This window comes from Scyliorhinus canicula, chromosome 26 (genome assembly GCF_902713615.1).
Source record: "Scyliorhinus canicula chromosome 26, sScyCan1.1, whole genome shotgun sequence".
In the NCBI taxonomy this organism is placed as follows: Eukaryota; Metazoa; Chordata; class Chondrichthyes; order Carcharhiniformes; family Scyliorhinidae; genus Scyliorhinus; species Scyliorhinus canicula.
Window position 1 is genome coordinate 3548060 of NC_052171.1, and position 23002 is coordinate 3571061.

The following is a 23002-nucleotide window of genomic DNA, read 5'->3' on the forward strand; positions in this document are numbered from 1 at the left end:
ACCTGCAGTAAGTAGACTCCATATAACTGAATATCAGAGAGGCTGTATAAAGGCAAGGCAAAGTCACTCTCCTGTTTCACATCCCTCCCTTTATCAATTCCACCTTTCAAACCCTCCCGCCTCATCAGCAGGCCTCAGACTGCTGGGGCAATGCTTTTCTTCACCTTGGATTGCCACGTACCAGAGACATTGACAGCAAAGTGCGAGGTCTCACTGCCAGATGGCCCGTCGGTGACACAGGTATAGAGGCCAGAGTCTTCCCGTACTGAGTTAGTGATCTGGAGGTACTCAGCAGTGATTCTGGTGCGGTTATTGGTGGGCAGCTGTACCCGGTCCTTTGTCCAGTCGATGCTTTGGACATCCTCCCTCAGGGGACAGCGCAGCTCGAGGGTGTTGCCTGGGTTTGCAGAGTATGGTTCTACCTTGGTCTTCTGTTTCAAGGATACTGCAAAGCAAAGAGGAAGAGAGTCAATGTCAGTGTGCTACCATGGTTGAAATACAATCACAACATCCGTTTATCGTGATAACGTTGCCCAGATGCCTGTCGACAGTAACGCAAGGAGACAGCCGCTGGGAATTTCCTCGGAGAATCAGCCGAATTGGCCATCATGAACATGAGTGCAAGATTGCTGGAAATGTGGTTGCCACCTGAGGTCAGATAAGTATGTCCCCATTCAAACACAGTGGAGAAAATTCCTGCTCTTAATTTTCTGCGAGGTGACTGACTTGAATCTAGTAAAGAAGGAGGAACTGTTTCCATTGCCAGAAGGGTTGAGAACCAGAGGACACAGATTTAAGATCATTGGCGAAGGAATAGGATGGAAAAAAGTAATTTACACAGTAAGTCCCTGCGTATCGCCTGAAACTGATTCAATGGGAACCGGCAAAATCGAACTGGATCATCACTTGAAAGTGGCAAAAATTTACAAACTAGAGGACACAGCAGGAGGAATGGGACTAGGGAGGGGTGGGACTTGACTTATACACCACATGTTGATAGATGTGGTCTTCATTTTGAAATGAGAAGAAAATATATTCTGCAGGGGTAACTTTCACCACAATGAAATTTTCACATTCATTGCCTTTGGCAACCCATGAAAAAGGTTAATCAATTCATTCTGAGTCACGTTGGCCACAGTAGCATCAAGATCTCACTCTGGGTCAGATGTGATGCTTTCGGTTTCAAAATCATCCCGCTGGAACAAATCATCTTCCTCTCCATCCATTGAATGTCAGACTGTGCATCAAGGGCATCCCATGGTTTGACGACAAGTGGGACGGCAAGCATTTTTCCACTCTTTTCTCCTTCAACTATCCAATCAGCATAAACATGATCCTTCAATGGTTTGTGAAGTAGACTTACAAACGGTTGCACTATGGATGACAGACCCCTGATAAAACTGCAATTTGGGTGTTATTTCTTTACAGGCACCTCTTGATCTCATCGGTTATATCGGTTCTGAACATGTGCCGCAATAATGTGTTTTTAGTGGAGGACCGGGATGTCTAATCCACACATTATCATCCCCACCTTTACTCCATTCTCCTCTGCAATGATGATCCTGCAGGGAACCTGATAGTCAACATGGTTTTACATTTGAATTGGGGCTGTCAAAGCTCAGTTGGCTCGACAGCTATTCGTGATGCAAAGCAAGGTCAACTGCACGGGTTCAATTCCCAAGCCGGCTGAGGTTATTCATGAAGGTCCCGTCTTCGCAGCCTTGCCCCTCACCTGAGGTGTGGTGACCCTCAGGTTAAATCACAACCGGGGATTAAATCCCCCTCAAAAGGGAAAGCAGCCGATGGTCACCTGGGACTATGGTGACTTTCCTACTTTACATTAGCTTGGAGGCTACAATCTATGGTTATCAGATTGATCTGTCATAGAGCCAAGGAGACATGATGGGCTGAATGGCCTCCTTTGTGCACACCCTCATGGTGGTTTGTAACTCTCACCTCCCATACCTTGGATAATGATGTTGTTTGTCAATTCTGTCGCCGGAACACATCAAACACAGATGCCACGTGAAAGTGATTAACAATGAGGGTACAGTCCTGACGTTATTGCTGACTCCTGTTTTGTTCTCTGTTTTCCCATGACCTTTGCTCCAAGTGCTGGGCACTTCGAGGCAATGGCCGACGTATGCCTGAGCATTGCAAAATGCCTGCACCCAATGAAGCACCTCCGGAGCACACAGGCTGTTGCGTGTGGAACTAACTCCAGCCCTGTGCTCTTTCCAGCTAATTCTGGATTGCTGCTGGTTGGGATCGGATTTTGGGAGGCTGATAAAGAACAGCGTGTTTAAATCACGGCTTCTTGCTTCAGAAACCCACTGCGCACAGTATTTTTCTTTCACAGAGATTATAAACGGCAAGTGCACAATGGACAGTGCGGGAGGTTCAGGAGCATTTACTGGGGGGGGGGGGGGGGGGTTCCCAGGCTCTACTGGATTGCTAACAGGTTAACAAGCTGCAGAAAAGGGAACACCAGCTGAAAGCCCACAGCACCAGGCCTTGGGCGCCCACCACCAGGATCCCCGCAATCACCCATTGTGAAAGGCCTGGTATAGCTGCAGCCCCTGACTGCCCAAACACTGCGCAGGTCAGCTGTCAGTCTGTCCTTAGGTGAAGAAGAGAGAGTCAGGAGGGCTGCAATAACATGAACCTCCCTGTGATGGAGAGAGGGAGATTTTGGGAGGCAGGGAGGGAGGAGGTGCTGCATTCTGCACAGTGGCTTGCTGACTGCTGCCACTGGCCTTGCATTGTTACCTCAAGCTCATTGTTCAGAATCCTCAAATGAAAGAGCTTGATTAATTAACACAAAGAGATGGACAGAATCTCTCAGCTCTCCCTATGGTGATAAATGAGAACTGCTCAGAATAAGGGGAGAAGAATTGGGTTGAATTCATTTTGAAATCCAGTGGGACTGAAGATTTGCCTCTCGCTGAAGTGCTTCATTTTTTTTTTGAGTGTCTGGGTTTCGGAGCACTAACCCAATTTATCTCTGTGCCTCATCCATCAAATGGATTGACCAAGCAGCAGAGAGCACTTTCAGGCACTGATGACTTCGATCCTTTCTGCTCTTGCCAAACTCACTTCCGATTCATCGTGTCCACGGAGACTCGTTTGTGTGGAAATGACCGGCAGAGGCTCATCAATCTTCTAGTTCTCCTGTCTAAACCCCCGAAGGTTGCAGCTTCCAAAGCAGGCTCTGCCTGTGGAAGGTGTCACATTGCTGAGTTCAGCTCTCTGCCCCTCTCGCCTCCCTGCCTTCAGGAGGACATAGCTCAGGGTTGCAATGTTGAAGATTTGCAGCTTCTTTTTAAGTGAGCCAACTTTGCATTTGAAAACTACCAGGATCACCACAAAACCACAGAGCAGAAGAAGGCCATTCAGCCCATCGCGTCTGCTCTGCTGCTCAATGAGATCATGACTGATCCGATGTGGTAATCCTCAACTTCACATTCCTGCCTTATCCCCATAACCCTCGATTCTGATTAAAAATCTATCTCAGACTTAAACATATGATAGGATGTGAACCCACTCTCCCTGCGTGTCATTTGGCAAGGCCTCAGGGCTCCACACAGTCACCTGAGGCTGGAATTGAACCCGGAACCCTGGAGCTGTGAGGCAGCAGTGCCACAGTGACATGGATGAAAGTCCTTCTTTTAATAGTGCCACATCCTGAGAGGGCTGGCAATCCCTCCAGCTCATTGTCTCCACAGGTGATTGTGGCTCTCATTCTCATCCTCCACTCCAGTATTTGACTCCGACTTGAAGCAATTTATCCTCCCAATTTCTTGTCTATTGAGATCAGTTTTGGCCTGGATAAAGCTTTCTGATGGAGGAGTGGAATCCTTCTGCCGTTATCCTGCCAATGCCTGGCAATCTTTCCCACGTACAATAATAACCTCAATGGGTCACAATGCTCCGAGCGGCGATCTAACCAGTGCTTTATGGAGCGTTGGCACTGAAGCCCCCTGCCTCAGAACAATCTGTTTAACTCCCATGACAACACTTCCAGCTGTCAGTCAAATGAAAGACCAAAGATTTTCCTCACCCCATGTTCAAAAGAGTTTGCAGGAAATGACAAGCGTGCAAAAAGAGAATCCATCATTCTGTGCAGCCAAGGCCCCTGCAGCTTTCAGGCCACGTTACCGCCTTGTCACAGTCTGAGTGAACTGAGCAGAGATTTCTCACTCCTGTCTGTCAAACTGAGCTGGGGTTCAAATAGGGGAAGCGGTCTGAATGAAGACGCCAAGCAGCCAGATAGAAGAGTACAGCACAGAACAGGCCCTTCGGCCCTCGATGTTGTGCCGAGCAATGATCACCCTACTTAAACCCACGTATCCCGTATGCCCGTAACCCAACAATCCCCCCAGTAACCTTACACTACGGGCAATTTAGCATGGCCAATCCACCTAACCCGCACATCTTTGGACTGTGGGAGGAAACCGGAGCACCCGGAGGAAACCCACGCACACACGGGGAGGACGTGCAGACTCCACACAGACAGTGACCCAGCCGGGAATCGAACCTGGGACTCTGGAGCTGTGAAGCATTGATGCTAACCACCATGCTACCGTGAGGCCCCAATGTTGGGGCTCCTTTAACAAGCATTGCTTTGCGAAGGCTTACCATCACATGTCGAGGAGGGGTCACTGCAGCCAAGTGTAGCCTTTGGGTGACACTTGACCCGGGAATGCTGCTTGTCCCCAATTGTCCCCTCTCAACATTACAACCTTCAGTGTAGTTCTTACATACTTATTTGGACGCTAATCCCTTCGGGACATTGAAGATGGGAAAGGTGCTCTATCAATAAAGGTTCCCAAGTTTTCTGGCTGCATTAAAGTCGATGAAAAGGAGCCGTTAGAACCTCGACTCTCGCAGATCTCATGACGACATGGCTCATCCAAACCGTTCAGAATCTGGTCTTTTGTCCTAAATAAGTACTGACCTACCTGTTGCTGCGAGTTTACCAACATTTGTACTTCAACCCTCCTTGGGGTTTACAGTCAACTATCCCTTGACACGGCTTCCGGTTGCGGCCATGCTTAGCTAGGTTGCACGTTCGGCAGCTCCCGCCAAGAACAGGCCCTTTTGAGGAGCCCCAGCGGCACTTGTACGATGGTTCCCAGAGTGGGGAGGTGATAGTAAGGTTCCCCCAGCACTGTATGGAGTGGACCAGGAGTGGAGCAATCAAAAAAGTGGTTTTGGAGCAGCGAAGAGAGCGGGGGAGGAAAAGCAAGATGGCGGCGGGTGGCGATCAAGCAGCGTGGGCGCAGTGGGCGCAGTAGCAGCAGGAGTTCCTCAAAAACTGCTTTGCGGAGCTGAGAGCAGAAATGCTGGCGCCAATGAAGGCGTCGATAGAAAAGCTGGTGGAGACCCAGAAGGCCCAAGGGGTGGCGATTCGAGAGGTGCGGCATCAGAGAAGGCCTCAGAGAACGAGGACGAGATTTTGGGCCTGGCGGTGAAAGTGGAGGTGCACGAGGCGCTACACAATAAGTGGCAGGAGAAGTTTGAGGACCTGGAAAACAGGTCGAGGAGGAAGAATCTCCGGATTCTGGGTCTCCCTGAAGGAGTGGAGGGGTCTGTAACTGGGACATATGTACTTACAATGCTCAACCGCTGATGGGCGCGGGCGCTTTCCCGAGGCCCCTGGAGCTGGATGGGGCTCATCGAGTCCTGGCAAGGAGGCCCAAAGCCAACGAGCCACCAAGGGCTGTAGTGGTGAGGTTCTACCACTTTATGGACAGGGAGTGCGTCCTGAGATGGGCGAAGAAAGAACGGAGCAGCAGGTGGGAGAATACGGAGATCCGTATCTACCAGGACTGGAGTGCGGAGGTGGCCAAGAAGAGGGCTGGTTTTAATCGGGCCAAGGCGATTCTCCATCGGAAGGGGGTGAAGTTTGGAATGCTGCAGCCAGCGAGATTGTGGGTTACGTTTCAGGACCGTCACCACTATTTTGAGACGCCAGATGAGGCGTGGACCTTTATTCAGACTGAAAAGTTGGACTTGAACTGAGGGTTTGTTGTGTGTGTGTGTGTGTGTGTGTGTGGGGGGGGGGGGGGGGGGGGGGGTTTATTGTATTGTGGGGGTGTTCTTCTTCTGGTTTCGGGTTGGGAAGAGGGGACATGGGAAGGGGTGAGTGGATATGATGTGGGGGCTGTGTGAGAGTGTGGGCGCCGGTACTGTAGGGGCAGGTCGCCGCTGATGAAGGGGGGTTGGAGGCCTGGGGTCGGGGAGCTGGGGCGAGGGCGCAGAAAAAGGAGCTGCGCCATTGGGGGCGGGGCCAGCTTGGATGGAAAGCGCGGGCTTTTTCCCGCGTTAAGGAAGGGAGGGGCGGGCCTGGGGGGAAGGGCAGTGCTGGAGGAGAGCGTATATGGATCAGCAGGGGGATGTGGGGGGTCGTTGGAATGGCGGGAGTGTAATGGGGGGAGCAGAATGGCTGGACAGTGGTCTGGCTGGCCGGGAGAGGGGGGGGAGGTAGCCCCCTGATCCCTCTGATATGGAATGATATGGAATGTGAGGGGCCTGAATGGGTCGGCCAAGAGGGCATGGGTGTTCGTGCACTTAAAGGGACTGAAGGCAGACGTGGTCATGCTTCAGGAGACACACTTGAAGGTGGCAGATCAGGTCAGGCTGAGAAAGGGATGGGGAGGGCAGGTCTTTCACTCGGGGCTGGATGCGAAGAATAGAGGGATTGCGATACTGGTGGGGAAGCAGGTGACGTTTGAGGCGATGAATATTGTGGCGGATAATGGTGGTCGATACGTGATGGTGAGTGGTAGGTTGCAGGGGACGCGGGTGGTACTGGTGAACGTTTATGCCCCGAATTGGGTGATGCCGGATTTATGAAACGCATTTTGAGTTGTTTCCAAGATCTGGAGGCAGGGAGCTTGATAATGGGGGGATTTCAATACGGTGCTGGACCCAGCACTGGACCGTTCCAGGTCCAGGACGGGTAAGAGGCCGGCTGCAGCCAAGGTGCTCAGGGGGTTTATGGACCAGATGGGGGGGAGTGGATCCGTGGAGGTTTGCCAGGCCGGTGGCCAGAGAATTTTCTTTTTTCCACCTCGTCCATAAAGCCTATTCCCGGATAGATTTCTTTATAATGAAGGGCACTAATCCCGAAAGTGGAGCGAACGGAATATTCGGCTATAGCCATCTAGGACCACGCCCCGCATTGGGTGGAGCTGGAGTTGGGGGAGGAGAGGGACCAGCGCCCGTTATGGCTCCTCGATGTGGGACTGTTGGCAGATGAGGAGGTTTGCGGGCGGGTCCAGGGTTGTATTCAAAGATACATGGAGGCCAAAGATAATGGGGAGGTGGACATGGGGGTAGTCTGGGAGGCTTTGAAGGTGGTGGTTCGGGGAGAGCTCATTTCCATTAGGGCCCATAGGGAGAAGAGAGAGGAGGGGGAGGGAGAGATTTGTGGGGGAGATATTAAGGGTGGACAGGGGCTATGCAGAGGCCCCCGGGGAAGGGCTGCTTAGGGAGCGACAAAACCTCCAAATGGAATTTGATCTATTGACCACGGGAAAAGCAGAGGCGCAGTGGATGAAAATGCAGGGGGCGGTATACGAGTATGGGGAGGCGAGCCGGATGCTGGCACCATCAGCTTCGTAAGAGGGAGGCAGTAAGAGGGAGGGATCCATTGCAATATGGATCATAAAGGCCGATTTCGCTCCTCAATGTAGACGCTAAGTTATTGGCGAAGGTTCTGGCTATGAGGATTGAGGACTGTGTCCCGGGGTGATCCATGAGGACCAGACGGGGTTTGTGAAGGGCAGGCAGTTAAACGCGAACGTCCGGAGGCTCTTAAATGCGATCATGATGCCCTCGGTGGAGGGGGAAGGGGAGGTAGTGGCGGCCATGGACGCGGAGAAGGCCTTCGATCGGATGAAGTGGGAGTATCTCTGCAAAGTGCTTAGGAGGTTTGGGTTCGGGGAAGGGTTCATAATGTGGGTCAGGCTGTTATATAGGACCCCAGTGGCGAGTGTGGCTACGAACCGGCAGAGGTCGGAGTACTTTAGGTTGTACCGCGGGACGAGGCAGAGGTGTCCCTTATCCCCCTTGTTGTTTACACTGGCAATTGAGCCGCTGGCCATGGCACTGAGGGAGTCTAGGAACTGGAGGGGATTGGTCTGGGGGGGGGGGGGGGGGATCCAGGAGCTAGGAACTGGGGGGCCCTGCATAAACTCAATTTGGCACGGTTGGTGGAACAGGTGGAGGAGGATTTCAAGAGATGGGATATGCTGCCAGTCTCCCTGGCGGGTAGGGTGCAGTCGGTCAAGATGATGGTCCTCCCGAGGTTCCTGTTTGTGTTCCAGTGCCTGCCCATCCTAATCCCCAAGGCTTTTTTTAAACAGGTAAGAAGGAGCATTATGGGATTCGTATGGGCGAATAACACCCCGAGGGTGAAGAGGGTGTTTTTGGAGTGTAGCAGGGACAGAGGGGGGCTGGTGCTGCCGAATCTATGTGGCTATTATTGGGCAGCTAATGTGGCGATGATCCGTAAGTGGGTAATGGAGGGAGACGGGGCGGCGTGGAAGGTGACGTCTTGTGTGGGTTCGAGTCTGGGGCCGCTGGTTACGGCACCGTTGCTGCTCCCGCTGACAAGGTACACTACGAGTCCGATGGTGGCGGTGACTCTGAAGATCTGGGGGCAGTGGGGGCGACATAGGGGCGAGGTGGGGGCCTCGGTCTGGTCCCCGATACGAGAGAACCACAGGTTAGTTCCGGGTAGGATGGATGGGGGGTTTCTGAGCTGGCATCGGGCAGGGATTAAAAGAATGGAGGACCTATTTATCTATGGGACTTTTGCGAGCCTAGGGGCGCTAGAGGAGAAATTTGGGTTACCTCCCGGGAATGCTTTTAGGTATATGCCCTGAATAGGGTTAATTCTTCCTCCTCTTGCGCCAGGCTCAGCCTAATACACTTCAAAGTTGTTCATAGGGCGCATATGATGGGGGCGAGGATGAGTAGGATTTTTGGGGTGGAGGACAGTTGTTTGAGGTGCTTGGCGAGCCCAGCAAATCACGCCCATATGTTTTGGACGTGCCCGGCGCTGGAGGGGTTCTGTAGGGGCTTTGCGAGGACTATGTCTAAAGCGGTGAACACCCGGGTCAAGCCGAGCTGGGGGATAGCATTATTTGGGGTATCGTACGAGTCGGGAGTGCAGGAGCCAAAAGAGGCCGGTGTTCTGGCCTTTGCGTCCCTGGTAGCCCGGCGGAGGATCCTACTAATGTGGAGGCGTGTTTATTTGTTAAATGGGGGTTATTGTATTTTGTTGGAAATCCCATGTATAATTTTTACTTGTTTTGTGCTTTATTCTTTTTTCTGTTTGGAGTGTTTTGTTGAAAATCGCTGAAAATTTGATTAATTTTTTTTTAAACTGTCCCATGACACCATTTGTTATGGTTTCCACCATTCTATCTGGCTGTCTGCCAGATTTGTTATGGTTTCCACCATTCTATCTGGCTGTCTGCCAGATTTGTTTCCGATGGCCCATCTGAACTTGTTGCCAATGACACTTTTGTGGCCTGGTTCATTCAGACCAATGAAGAAGGAGCAATCAGGACCTTTTCCAATGCTCCAGGTTTACGATATACCAGCTCAGTCTGTGATGGCAGCACCCGGACTTCAGTTTATGGGCTGGGTGCTACAGCTGACTGCCTTCACTTCTACTACTGACAGCGCTTAAAGTGCTAGTTCCTGAGATATGGATCTCATAGATTCAGCCTCGCTCGATTCACCAAATCCTTTTCTTGGTCACATCCAGTGGTTGGGGTCTGGAATGCACTGCCTGGAAGTGTGGTGGAGGCAGGTTCGGTCAAGGCATGGGGTGATTACTTGAATAGAAATGGTGTGATGGGGTACAGGGAAAAGGCAGGGGAATGGCACTGAGTCAAGGTACTCATTTGGAGACCCGGTGCAGACACGATGGGCCAAATGGTCATCTCCTGCACTGGAAGGAAGGAGTGCCCCCATGGCACAGGCCCACCCACCCGCAGATTGGTGGGCCCCGATTGCGGGCCAGGCCACTGCCCCCCCCCCCCCCCCCCCCCCCCGGACGACCGCACCAGCCGGCCTACCAGCCAGGTCCCGCTGTGTGGGACCAATCCATGCCGGCGGGGCTGGCCACAAACCGATGGCCGCTCAGCCCACTGGAGCCGGCAGAATTACCGGAGGGGGGGGGCTGCCAACGGTCCCTGACCGGCATGGCGTGATCCCCGCTACTGCTCGAAAACCGGCGCCGGAGAATATGGCAACCCGGCATCAGAGTGGCGGGGTATCGCACCCCCCCTACTCCCGGGACTCTCCGACCTGGCAGGGGGTGTCGGAGAATCCCGCCTTCTGTCTCTCAGGGAATCAAGAAACAGTGGTGTTTAAGGTGAAGATCAGCCTGATTGAATCGTAGAAAATGCTCAGGAGGCGTTTGGCCCACACCCATTCCTATTTCCTATCATCACATGTTCCTTGCCCTGGAGCTGACTGCAAAACATGCCAGAGTAACACCAACGACTACCACATCTATACACTGAGAATGAGAGGTAGCACCAGAGACTACCACATCTATACTCTGAGAACTTGGAGAGGTGGAGATATTAGGTCAGATGACCAAAAGCTTGGTCAAAGATGAATTCTCTGATTCTGGGGCTGTGTCCCTTTGCCGGTTTGGGAACGGCAGAAAAACAGCGTGAAACGGCCCACCGATTTCCCGTGTAGCTGGGGGCTAACATGCGGCAACGTAGATCACCCGGCTCTAGCTGCCGATACGGCCCGGAGAATTGCCGGATCCGTGGCCACACATGCCAATGGCGACGGGCGCCCGCGAAATAGCACCCCCTTCGGACAGTTCGTATGCCCCGGGAAAATCCTCCCCCCCCCCACCCCCCCCAAGCCCCTGATGAAGGTCCCCCCACTGCCCGTGGATTGGCCCTCCCCCCGACTATGCTGGACTGAGTCCGCAGCTGCCACACCGAGTTCCCGACGGAGGCAGAGTGACTGAGGCAGAGAACCCAGATCTTAACTGAAGGTGCCCACTAATGATGGAGTAATGGAATTCCTGGCTGCTTAAAAGCCTTGATTTAGGGAAGGGACAGATATTTTAGAGGCTGATGGGGTTAGAGCAGATTACAGAGATAGGGAGGAGTGGGGCCATGGAGGGATTTGAAAAAGATCCAAGGTGTACAGTGCGGATCGTAGACAAGTTCCTAGCTTGGAATGTGTGGGTCAGTGAAACATCAGCAAAAGTGGTTGGTTCAGGGACACAAGAGTAATGCAATCTGTACCAAATCAGCTCTCCAATTTTCTGTCTAATTATCTCTCCGAGATGGGCTGTCTTTTGTTTCCGAGTATAAATTGCTGCAAACTTTTCAACTGTTCCTCTCTGTGGAATGTTGCCCACCCGGGCTCCAGTTTCTCACTCCCCAGTGAGATGACCCAGGTTAACGAGGACCTCAACAAAGAGTGGGCCTCGGCTCTTCTCCAATGAGCAAACACCACACCGCAGCCCCTGACAATTGCTGCAGACTTGCTGTAGCCGTGCAGCTAATGTGGAACAGGTTGCCGGCCTGTGTGGGGATAGATTCCTTGCCTGCTTTGAGGTACTCTCTTACCCTATTTGTAATCCTACCCCCACCGTTCACAAGTGTGTAACTTAACCCTCAGAGCACTGACATACTGTCATGCTTTCAGTGCACAGGATTTCGGTGAGATTTAATCTTCAGCAGCAGCCAAACATAGAGCTACAAACCCGAGACATTCAAAGACTTGGATTTCTAAACTGCCCTTCACATCCTCGGGACATTCCAAAGCGTTTGCAGCCAGCGGAGCATTTTAAAATTGAGTCGCCATTGTAATGTAGGAAATTTGGCAGCCAATAGCAAGATCTCATTGAAGGAGGTGGTAATAACCAGATAATGCGTCTCTTTCTCAGTGCCCTGTGCGGTTCGTAGAGAAGTCCCGAGTTTGGAATGTGTCGGTCAGTGAAACATCAGCAAAAGTGGTTGGTTCAGCGACACATGAGAAACGCAATCTGTACCAAATCGGCTCTCCAGCTTTCTGTCTAATTATCTCTCTGAGATATGGCGTCAAACTTCTCTTTCCCTTCTCCTTGGAAGCAGTGTCATGGGATCTTTTACATTAACTTTGAGAAGGCCAACAGCACCTTGCTCTCCTGACTCATCTGATAGACGGTACCTCCCTCAGTACTGACCCTCTGACAGAGCGGCGCTCCCTCAGTACTGACCCTCTGACAGTGCGGCACTCCCTCAGTACTGACCCTCTGACAGAGCGGCGCTCCCTCAGTACTGACCCTCTGACAGTGCGGCACTCCCTCAGTACTGACCCTCTGACAGTGCGGCACTCCCTCAGTACTGACCCTCTGACAGAGCGGCGCTCCCTCAGTACTGACCCTCTGACAGTGAGGCACTCCCTCAGTACTGACCCTCTGACAGTGCAGCACTCCCTCAGTACTGACCCTCTGACAGTGCAGCACTCCCTCAGTACTGACCCTCTGACAGTGCAGCACTCCCTCAGTACTGACCCTCTGACAGTGTGGCACTCCCTCAGTACTGACCCTCTGACAGTGTGGCACTCCCTCAGTACTGACCCTCTGACAGTGCAGCACTCCCTCAGTACTGACCCTCTGACAGTGCAGCACTCCCTCAGTACTGACCCTCTGACCGTGCAGCACTCCCTCAGTACTGACCCTCTGACAGTGCAGCAATCCCTCAGTACTGACCCTCTGACAGTGCAGCACTCCCTCAATACTGACCCTCTGACAGTGCAGCACTCCCTCAGTACTGACCCTTTGACAGTGTAGCACTCCCTCAGTACTGACCCGTTGACAGTGCAGCACTCCCTCAGTACTGACCCTCTGACAGTGCAGCGCTCCCTCAGTACTAACCCTCTGACAGTGCAGCACTCCCTCAGTACTGACCCTCTGACAGTGCAGCACTCCCTCAGTACTGACCCTCTGACAGTGCGGCACTCCATCAGTACTGACCCTCTGACATTGCAGCACTCCTTCAGTACTGACCCTCTGACAGTGCAGCTCTCCCTCAGTACTGACCCTCTGACAGTGCAGCACTCCCTCAGTACTGACCCTCTGACAGTGCGGGGCTCCCTCAGTACTGACCCTCTGACAGTGCAGCACTCCCTCCGTACTGACCCTCTGACAGTGCAGCACTCCCTCAGTACTGACCCTCTGACAGTGCGGCACTCCCTCAGTACTGACCCTCTGACAGTGCAGCACTCCCTCAGTACTGACCCTCTGACAGTGCGGCACTCCCTCAGTACTGACCCTCTGACAGTGCAGCTCTCCCTCAGTACTGCACTGGAAGTGGCAGGCTGGCAGTCATGTCCTGGGGTTGGGATTTGAACCCACCGCCATCTGAATGAGACAGCGACCCAAGGTGAAACATTTGCAGGGCTATGTGGAAAGTGTGGGGTTGGATTAATTGGGCAGCTTCTTCAAAGAGCTAGTACAGATCCGATGGGCCAAATGGCCTCCTCCATTCTCAATCTTTAAAATCTTCCTTTCTCCCCACCCGACCCCATTTGGAAGTTATTTTACTGAAACCTACCCCTGATCAGAGTGGGTAGAATAACCATCTCCTTCCAACGAGCCACATGTGACATCTCGGAGCTGACTGCTGAGAAATGGCTACCAGTGACGCGTTGAACACGTTCATCTCTGTATCTGACTTTCCATCTCCTGGCCCTCCACCTCCCCCCTCCACCCATGTTTCACCTTGAAGTATTTCTCCAATTACCTTTTGAAAATTATGACCGAATCTATTCCATCACCCTTTTAATCAGATCATAACTCAACTGTGTAAAAACATTCCCATCTCCCGTGGCTGTGAAACTGAGCCCTCTGGTTTTGAACCCTCCCGTCACTGGAAACACTTGCTCCTGGTTACTGATGAACTCTCACATTTCAGTTCAAGATGAATAATCAGCGGGCCTTCGGAGGCCTAAATCTGGAAGGTAAGTGAGTGCTTTGCCTCCCGTCCCTTCAGCAAAGACTCGGCACAGCCATTCCAAGCGGGCAGAACATCTTCATTAGCTGCAGATAAAAGGGGGCAAATCTCAATTGATCCAAAGCCCACCCACACCTCCCGGGAAGAGGCAGGACAGAGCTGGAACAGTCAAGAGATGGTCAGCTTCTCTACAGCAACAGGATATGCGGCAGGCTGCTCAGGGCAGGGTTAAAGGTAGGTGCTGGAGAAATGGAGGGAGAATTGCACCGTATTCATCCCCCCCCCTTTCCCCTCCTCTGCAGTCTCATGTACCCAAAAAGAGATGGGGGGGGGGGGGGGGGGGATCATAACAGTTATGAAAACCTGTCTGATGGTGTGTCGCGTGGGGTAATGTCTATTTAATTGTTGTATATTCTCTTTTTGCACTATGTTAATGTTCACTTGTTTTGTTATTATGGTTACTGTTTTATTATGAAAAATTCTGCAAAACCTTAATAAAAATACTTTTTTAAAAAACCTGTCTGAAGAGCAGCAGTACGGTCAACGTGTTCAATGTTAGAATGCGAACAAACTGTTCACCACCTCCGCCCAGAACCTGGCTGGAAGCAACGGCGAAAGAAGCTGCAAATATAAAAACAGTCCAGCAGGAAAGGGGTTACATTCATCCGGTTTTCAAATTGTTGGAACTTTTCCAAACTCCCATCCTGTCCTGCAGCTTTCCAAGAAGAGTGAAAGAAGGGCAGAACGTGGTGAAGAGATTAACCTTGTAAAAACCCGCAGCTTCCAAACTAACACTCCGGGCCTCCTCCCCTCCATCCGTTTCTCTCTGCTTTGTTGCTTCCAGATGGAGCCAAGCCAGAGACAGAGAGAGAGAGAGAGAGAGGGAGGGAAAAGAGAGAAGTATTACCGACATAGGCCAAGTGCATTGATCAGCCAGGCCTGAGCATGCTGCTGTGTTTGCTGCCAGTGACTGCAATAAAGCACACAACAAAGAAACTACCTAAGACAAGTCCCCAACAATGAAGGAATTGAATGTATATCCTTCATCAGCAGGTTAACTCCCCAGCTGCCTGCCCCGCCCCTCCCCCCTTTACCCATACACACATCCTCCTCCCCTATTCTTCTGGCAAGGATTCCCAGCTGGGGGGGTGCTGCGGAAGGCAGCTCCTTAAGTAAAGCACACATGCCATCGAGTCCCACAAATCCTGACAGGAAATGCGCTTTAGAGAAGCCTTCTGAATTGTAGTGTGGCTCCCGTGGACAAATGACCGCTGCGTGAGTCAGAATTTAATGACCAGCTCACTGCCAGAGACCACAGAGCTTCCCCCGGCTCATTCATTAAGAACTAAAAGCAGCTCTCGCTCTCTCTCTCCCCTGAACCGATGTCAACATTCATACAGTGACTGGCTGACTGGGATAAGAAGGGAGAAGAGGGGAAAATAGTACTTCCCAGGTGCAGCAAACCTCACATCAGCAGCTTTAGAACATAGAACAGTACAGCACAGAACAGGCCCTTCGGCCCTCGATGTTGTGCCGAGCCATGATCACCCTACTTAAACCCACGTAACCCGTATACCCGTAACCCAACAACCCTCCCTTAACCTTACTTTTTAGGACACTATGGGCAATTTAGCATGGCCAATCCACCTAACCCGCACATCTTTGGACTGTGGGAGGAAACCGGAGCACCCGGAGGAAACCCACGCACACACGGGGAGGACGTGCAGACTCCACACAGACAGTGACCCAGCCGGGAATCGAACCTGGGACCCTGGAGCTGTGAAGCATTGATGCTAACCACCATGCTACCCTGCTGCCCCTTTCTTTGCCCATCTTCACGGCACCAATAAACACAAAGGTCGACTGTCGTCAAATTCAGACCTGCGACACACCATCAGCACAGCCTTACATATGGGTTTTGGAAACCAGGAAGCAATTCAAGGGGGAAGAAAGGACTCTACACAGAAAGAGGAGCCCTGTGGGATGGGGAAGGGGAATGTGGGGATGGTCTGTGAATGGGAATCAGGAACAAGGCGAGTAAGATTCCCTTCAGCACTGAGAAAACACCCACTCCCCACAAGGAGCCCCATTCCTCCCTCAACAAAAGCACTGTTCAACCTCTCACCTTGGAAACCTGCCACAGTCTCTGATGGAAAAATCATTCATTCCCAGGTTCCTGTCTTGGCTCATATGGCCCGTCCTACCAGGCGATCTGCTGTCATGGTATGTCACCCTCGCCATCATAATACACTCATTGGAACTGGCGTGGAACATCAGTCATACCCCTCTTTCTGCTATCTTCCACTTTGCCCTCTGCACGGGATCGCTGTAGCTTTTCAGCACTCATCAAATGCCGTAATACTCTTTTCTGTCTGTCATTTTTTAAAGAGTTCTTTTTGCCCTTCATTCTGTTCTGTATATGGAGTTTTAATGATGCTGGGTTGGCAGTTTGAGTTGGCTCCCACCCCCCACTCCAAGTGAATGCCTTGTCCACACTTTGGCACACCCATCCTGGCTTGGGCAAGATCTCCGGAACCCACCGTGTGGGTAGAAGCCACAGGGGTTAGACCTTGCTCCTGCCAACCACAACCCAGCAGTACACCACCAGGCCACATCAATGTGTCAAACACCTTCCTCCAACTCAAAGTGCTTTGCTCTTTCAAACCCCATGCTGCAACGTCCCACAGTCCTTGACTGCACTCAAAGTCGAAACTGTTCCATCAAAAGGCTCATGGTTGCTCTGGAAGGACGACTGCAAACCCATCCCGATGGAGTGAGACTACTGCAGTTGGTACGCACTTGCCACATCAGGACATGCTCTATAATTCCTGCATACTTTCAGCCGATCTCCCATCTTCTATCCTGTTTAAACCTGAGACTGTGTCCTAACTCAAACCAAGTCCTCTTATCACACCTGTGCTTCACCGACCTACAATCATTCTTGGTTAATGCCTCGATTTTAAAAGTCTTAACCTTCTTATTCAGTTCCCTTGTGGCTTCCCCCATCCTTTGCTCTGTAATGTCTCCAGCTGGTTGTGAAGAGTTTATTTGATGTTTCATTGATGGCATCTTGAGACTTGTGTACATGAACTGTTTATTGGTAATCGTTAACTGTACAAATCCCAGTTACGGCCACGTGGGGTGCTGTTTCCAATGCAGCTCTTTACAGGCTATTCTCTGAACCATGTAACTCTATACATGATACTGTGGACAGTGCTATTCCCCAGCCCGACATTAACTCTTGCTCTGCTGAGCACCTTTACATGACAATGGCATCAGGCACACTGCACAGCCCCACGCCCTCAGAAATCACAAACAATTAGCCATTTAATCCTCTGGTGCCAACCCTGTGGGCGGGGGGGGGGGGGGGGGGGGGGGGGGGGGGGGGGGGGGGGGGGGGGGGGGGGGGGGGGGGGAGAGGTCAAATACACCGGGCACGTCAATGCGGCAGCACCAGACTGGTTCACCGATCATGAAAATGGAATCAATCAACAGCAGGAGAAAGGCATGCTGCAAACAATTACACCTGCATTTGGATTGTTCTGCCCTGGACTCTGCCATGAATTCTGTGTGTGGAATTTACTGAAACATACCAGGGAGTCATGGAAGATTGTGACTCACTCCTGGGCGATCTTTAATTTGGGTCAGGTGGGGAAAAAGTCTGATGCATCGCAAAAATACCTACTCTGCACTGCGTGCCAAATGTGGCGCGGCTGTGTTCGGCGTGATGAATGCAGCCTGCCATACCTAGTACAGTTAAACTGCTCTCCACGGCACCCCCCCCCCCCCCCCCCCCCCCCAGAGGTAATCGAGGCTTGAGAGAAGAGATTCAGACCAGACGAGCAAAAAAAATTAGTCTCCATTTCCTGTCAGAGGTGTTTGCCAAGGAAGCAATGGAGGAGGGTGGGAGTGTGTTGGATTCAGCAGCAATAAAACAGGTCTGCTACATTTATGAAAGCAGGCAGACACACTGTGCACCCGCCCTGCATTCTGTCAGCAAAAGACAAACAAACACTGGAATAGAACCATCCCTGCTGCTTGGGATTCTGGCAACCTTGTGTTACAAAAAAAAAACCCAGTCAAACAGACTCCAGACCGGGAGTTCAGTGAACTTCCTCTCCGCTACCCGTGGAAGAATTCTGGCCTGCTTCCTTCATTGCCGGTCTGATTCAGCTTCGGGAATTGCCATAAAGAGTTGGAATGTCGCGTGTTGAAACCCTGCTGCAGGGTGGCGCTGAGGGAGTGCCCGTGGTGTTGCTGCCTTTTGGATCAAGCGTTCAACCAACCGATTCAAAATGGACGCGGAGGCATTCTGACCAATCCCCACTCTTCAGCAGAACTGTGAAAAAGGAGATCAACTAGCCATTGGCTGAGGGGTAAATATTAGGACAGTGGGGGAGGACACAGGGGATATTTTACATCCAACTGGAGGCCTTACCTGGAGGTCGACACCCCAGACAGTGCAGCTCTCCCTCAGTAATGCACTGCGTCAGTGTCAAGCTGCACATTTATACTCATTCTCTGAAGTTTTGTCCAATAAGAATTCCTCAAGCAACACCATTATTACAGATGATCTGGTCCTGATCGGCTTGTTCCTTGTGGGACCCAAATTGGTTGCTGTGTTTCCAACATTACAATCATGTTCACACCTCAAAATGTACCTCATTTGCTGTAAAGCACAGAGGAACATCCTCAGTTCATAGAATCAGAGGAAAGTTACAGCACAGAAGGAGGCCATTCGGCCCATCTTGCCCATGCCAGCACTAGGATACCCAGGTGCCCTTTAATAATCCCACCTTCCTATACCCACTCCATAGCCCTGTAGTTTAGAGCACTTAAGGTGTAGGTCCTCGTACTTTTTAAAAAGAGTTTAGGGTCACTGCCACCCCCAACTCGGGCAGCGAGCTCCAGACACTACCCTCTGCGTAAAAAAATTCTTCCTCATCTCCCCTCTCCGCCTGCTGCCTCTTATCTTGAATCTATGTCCCACGGTTCCAGAATTCTCCACCAACGGAAACCTTCTGTACACTGTACCTCTCCCCCTCATAATTTTGTCCACCTCAAATAAGTCACCTTCTTTGTTCCAAAGAAAATACGCAGTCTATATAATCTCTCCTCGTAGCTATCAATGATGCTAATCACTCTTCGTAGCTATGAATGATGCTATAGAAATGCAATTCTGTCTTTCCTTGTGTCCTTAATTCAACATCATGAAAACTTGTGACATCAAGCCTCACCAAAATGGCCTAGCCTCCTTCCTCATCACAGTGAATGGCAGCTCTGCCCCGTGTGTCGCAGCCCCTTGAAGGCAGCGCATTGGTTTTAACTGCCCATGTGGCTCAGCTTTTCTGACTGGTATGATCAGGGCCTGTTCAAAGGCAAGAACGCCTGGATTCTTCTGCATTGTGGAGGGGACTGTCAACATTTGGCCCTGCGTGAACTCTGACCCCTCTGCCACCAGGAAGTGATTTGCCTGCAATCTCAGCCCAATGCAACAGCCTCTTAATGGGGCCACATCTAAAACACAAGGACATTCAACGCCTACAGCTTCCTTACCTTGTCACTGACTCGGGGAAGATCCACAAATGTAGAAACAAAGGCTCCAAACGGAGGGCAGCTACTGTAGAAAAGGCATTTGCTCCTGACGGGGATGCTGTTCCTTGATTTGGATTCAACCTCATACTCAGAGTCATTACAGCACAGGAGGAGGCTGTTTGGCCCACTGAGTCCATGCTGGCTCTCGGAAGAGTAAACAAGTCAGTCAGTCCTATTCCCCCACTCTATCCACACAGCCCTGCAAGTTCAATACCTTCAACTGGCCATCGAATTTCTGTTGCAAATTATTCATCATCTCCACTTCCACCACCCTGTAGGTTCATGACCACTCGTTGAAGCTCTCTTGCCTGCACGCCTTCTGATGTGCAAAGTGTGCTGGCTGGCTTCAAAGTCTTCCACAGCCAAAGAGCCAATTGGTGCTCGGTGCCGTCAAGACTCACACACAAAAGAAAGGCCAGTGTGCAAAAGCACCAGTAACTGAGCTGACCACTGGCGGTGGACTCAGGTCTCAAGGGGTGGGGAGCGGGTGCAGGAAAGCAACTCAATGAAGGAGAGAGAAATGAAGAGACAGCCCCACACCCTCAAATTCACCTCAAACGCAGGGAGCAGGCAGAACGCTCTGAACAAAGAAAGCCACATTCTTTCAGAAACTTTCCTTCAGGCACCAAAGTTCATGTTAAATTTCATCGAATAAATGCATGGCCAGTCCCCAAACCTACGGCTCCACCAAGGCCCAAACTCAAGGACAAAAGGCACTTTTGTGCTTGTCAGTGTAATCATTCCCTCAGCTCCGCGCACACTCTGCAACAGTCAGTTCATTTCTTTCTTTGCCTGCGTTTACAGCATTGGGGAATCTTCACTCTCTCACTCTGCAAGGCCCCCACGATTCCCAACCATCTGGGGTGGGTTTGCAGACCCCTCTGTGCGCGTGAATCTCCGAAGAGCTCAGGAGTAGTTGAGCTCCCCTCAGTGTGCCGTTTCACCATCATCATCATCACACACACACAAACACAACACACAAACACATCACCACCACCACACGATGACACAAGGCCTTTATCTCAGAGTCTGCCTACTTGTTGGCCCAGACTGGCAAACACCTGCAACTTCCACCACATCTCAGGCATCAATGCCAGAAGGTTACAAAACAAAAGAGGTTATGCTCCTTTCTTTATCAGTGCTCTGCCTTCTTTTCCATTTTCTTCTGCTTGGGCTATTTATTTTCTGGAATGCAGTAACTCACAAGCGACAGACAAACAACAGGGTGCGGAGGACTGAACACGACTGCCCTTTCAAAAAGTCAGCACAACGGGCCAAGCAGCCTCCTCCTGAGCTCCAATGATTCCATGAACAACTGCAATGTCCTGTCCTGTCGTTCACTGACCGTCAACTGAGGCTAATGTAAAAGGAAGTTAAAGTAGATTGCCCACTACTGTGTTCTCCGGATTCCTGATTCAACTATCTGACAGCCAGAATGGTGACGGGCAGGAATTTACTGGGGGGGGAATCAGACTGAGCCCTCGCTGGGGGGGGGGGGGGGGGAAATCAGACTGTGCCCTCGCTGGGCAGAGCACAACCAATGAAATTTAAACTGCACACAGACAGCTTCAGATAGAAACTGCATCCCAAATGGCTTTACTAGGTAACCGTGTGCTGTTTGCTGTGATACTGACCAAGAAGATGCCAAAGTTCAATTACCATCCCACCTTCTCCTCAATCTGCACCGAGGGGAGAACTGAGCCCTTGTGTGATGCACACCATAGCCAAATAGCTCATTGCAATCTATGAGTCACCGTACTGACCATAAAGACTGGGTGGTCCGGGATAACTACTGACAGGCTGGAGGCAGGGCAAAGAAATATCCTTCCCAACTCCCATGTTCACAAACCTGATTCACCGAAGCACACCAGAAAAGAGGCAGAAAGCGGGAGTCGGTGGGTTGGCTCTAATTCGCAGGTTGACAGTAGATGTGTTCAGGTTGCTGTGTCTCACCCCATCACTGTATCCTTGTCCAGCCCTACAACCCTCAGAGGCATCAACAATCCTCAAATGCTGCCACCGTTAGCATTCCCATTGTGGCCCTGGCTTCAGCAGTCTCAACCCCGAAGCTCTGAATCGCTACCCAAACCTTCTCACCTCTCTCGCTCCTCTTTTATGACGCACTTTAAAACCTCTTCACGCGAGGGGCCTCACGGTAGCACGGTGGTTAGCATCAATGCTTCACAGCTCCAGTGGTCCCAGGTTCGATTCCTGGCTGGGTCACTGTCTGTGCGGAGTCTGCACGTCCTCCCCGTTTGTGCGTGGGTTTCCTCCGGGTGCTCCTGTTTCCTCCCACAGTCCAAAGATGTGCAGGTTAGGTGGATTGGCCATGCTAAAATTGCCCGTAGTGTAAGGTTAATGGGGGGATTGTTGGGTTACCGGGTATACGGGTTACGTGGGTTTGAGTAGGGTGATCATTGCTCGGCACAACATCGAGGGCCGAAGGGCCTGTTCTGTGCTGTACTGTTCTATGTTCTATGAAGCCTGCCCTAATCCTTTCCCCATGGGGATGGTGTTGAATTTTGTCAAATTGGTTGCCTTCCTGTCAAGAACTTCAGTGGATAGTTTGACTCAGTTCCTGGTAGGAGCAAGTGCCCCAGAACAAAAATGTGTGGAGAATAGCAGTTACGCTTGGGCAGGATGCAAAGATAGCCAACATGGGAGCAGGGCTGCGACAACAAGAAAAGACTGGAGTCACAGGAACAAGACTGGCAAACTCTACCCAACAGTCATTCAGTGCCTTGCACTTCCCACCTCTTGTTTTTGTTTTGAACGAAACCTTCACCTTTCTGGTTTCTTCTTTGTCCTTGAGTAATGGATGGGACAGGATGGGGGTCAGCGACAGCAATCTTAGCCAAAGCTCAGTGAATGGAGCGCCGTCAACACATTGCCTGACTGGCAGAGCGAGCATGGGGAGGCAGAGAGCACAGGGATGAGGACAGCAGTTGGAGAGGGAAGAAAAGTGAACAGGCAGCGAGGTGACCGGAAGCAGGTCACTTCAAAAAAAAGATCTCAGGAGTGGTTGAGCGCTGCCCACAGTGTGCCGTCTCACCACCATCATCCTCACACACAAACACAACACACACATCACCTCCGCCATCACATGACGACACGTTAGGCAGTGTGCGCACTCTCCTTAGCTACTGAGGATCACGACTCCCCCTGTTCGATATCGCTGCCATGAGCAGCTCAAACTGCCCTCCTGACACGCTCAGCATTTTTTGTGGTTAATAAAGCAGCAGAGATTGAGTGCAGAGAGCTTGCAGAGACACTGGGCCTATTGTCTGCCTGTCCCGTGTTTAATAACTAGGGAATATGATTGTAGTATTTACTGCATTCCTTTCAGCACACCTCAGCCTATCCTTCCACTGACCAAGGGATTACTGCTGCTGATCAGATTTCACTCCAGAATC

General features: G+C 51.4%; 1 protein-coding gene across 8 annotated transcripts in view; it reads right to left on the bottom strand.

The window, feature by feature from the left end:
- The window catches only part of LOC119957517 (fibroblast growth factor receptor 1-like), a 213658-nt gene that overhangs the window by 63885 nt on the left and 126771 nt on the right, over nucleotides 1–23002 (bottom strand). For all 8 annotated transcript variants that reach the window (XM_038785641.1, XM_038785643.1, XM_038785640.1 and 5 more), the window contains one exon: nucleotides 182–445. In XM_038785641.1, coding sequence (XP_038641569.1) covers nucleotides 182–445 — 264 coding nt within the window. The remainder of the gene's footprint in view (nucleotides 1–181; nucleotides 446–23002) is intronic.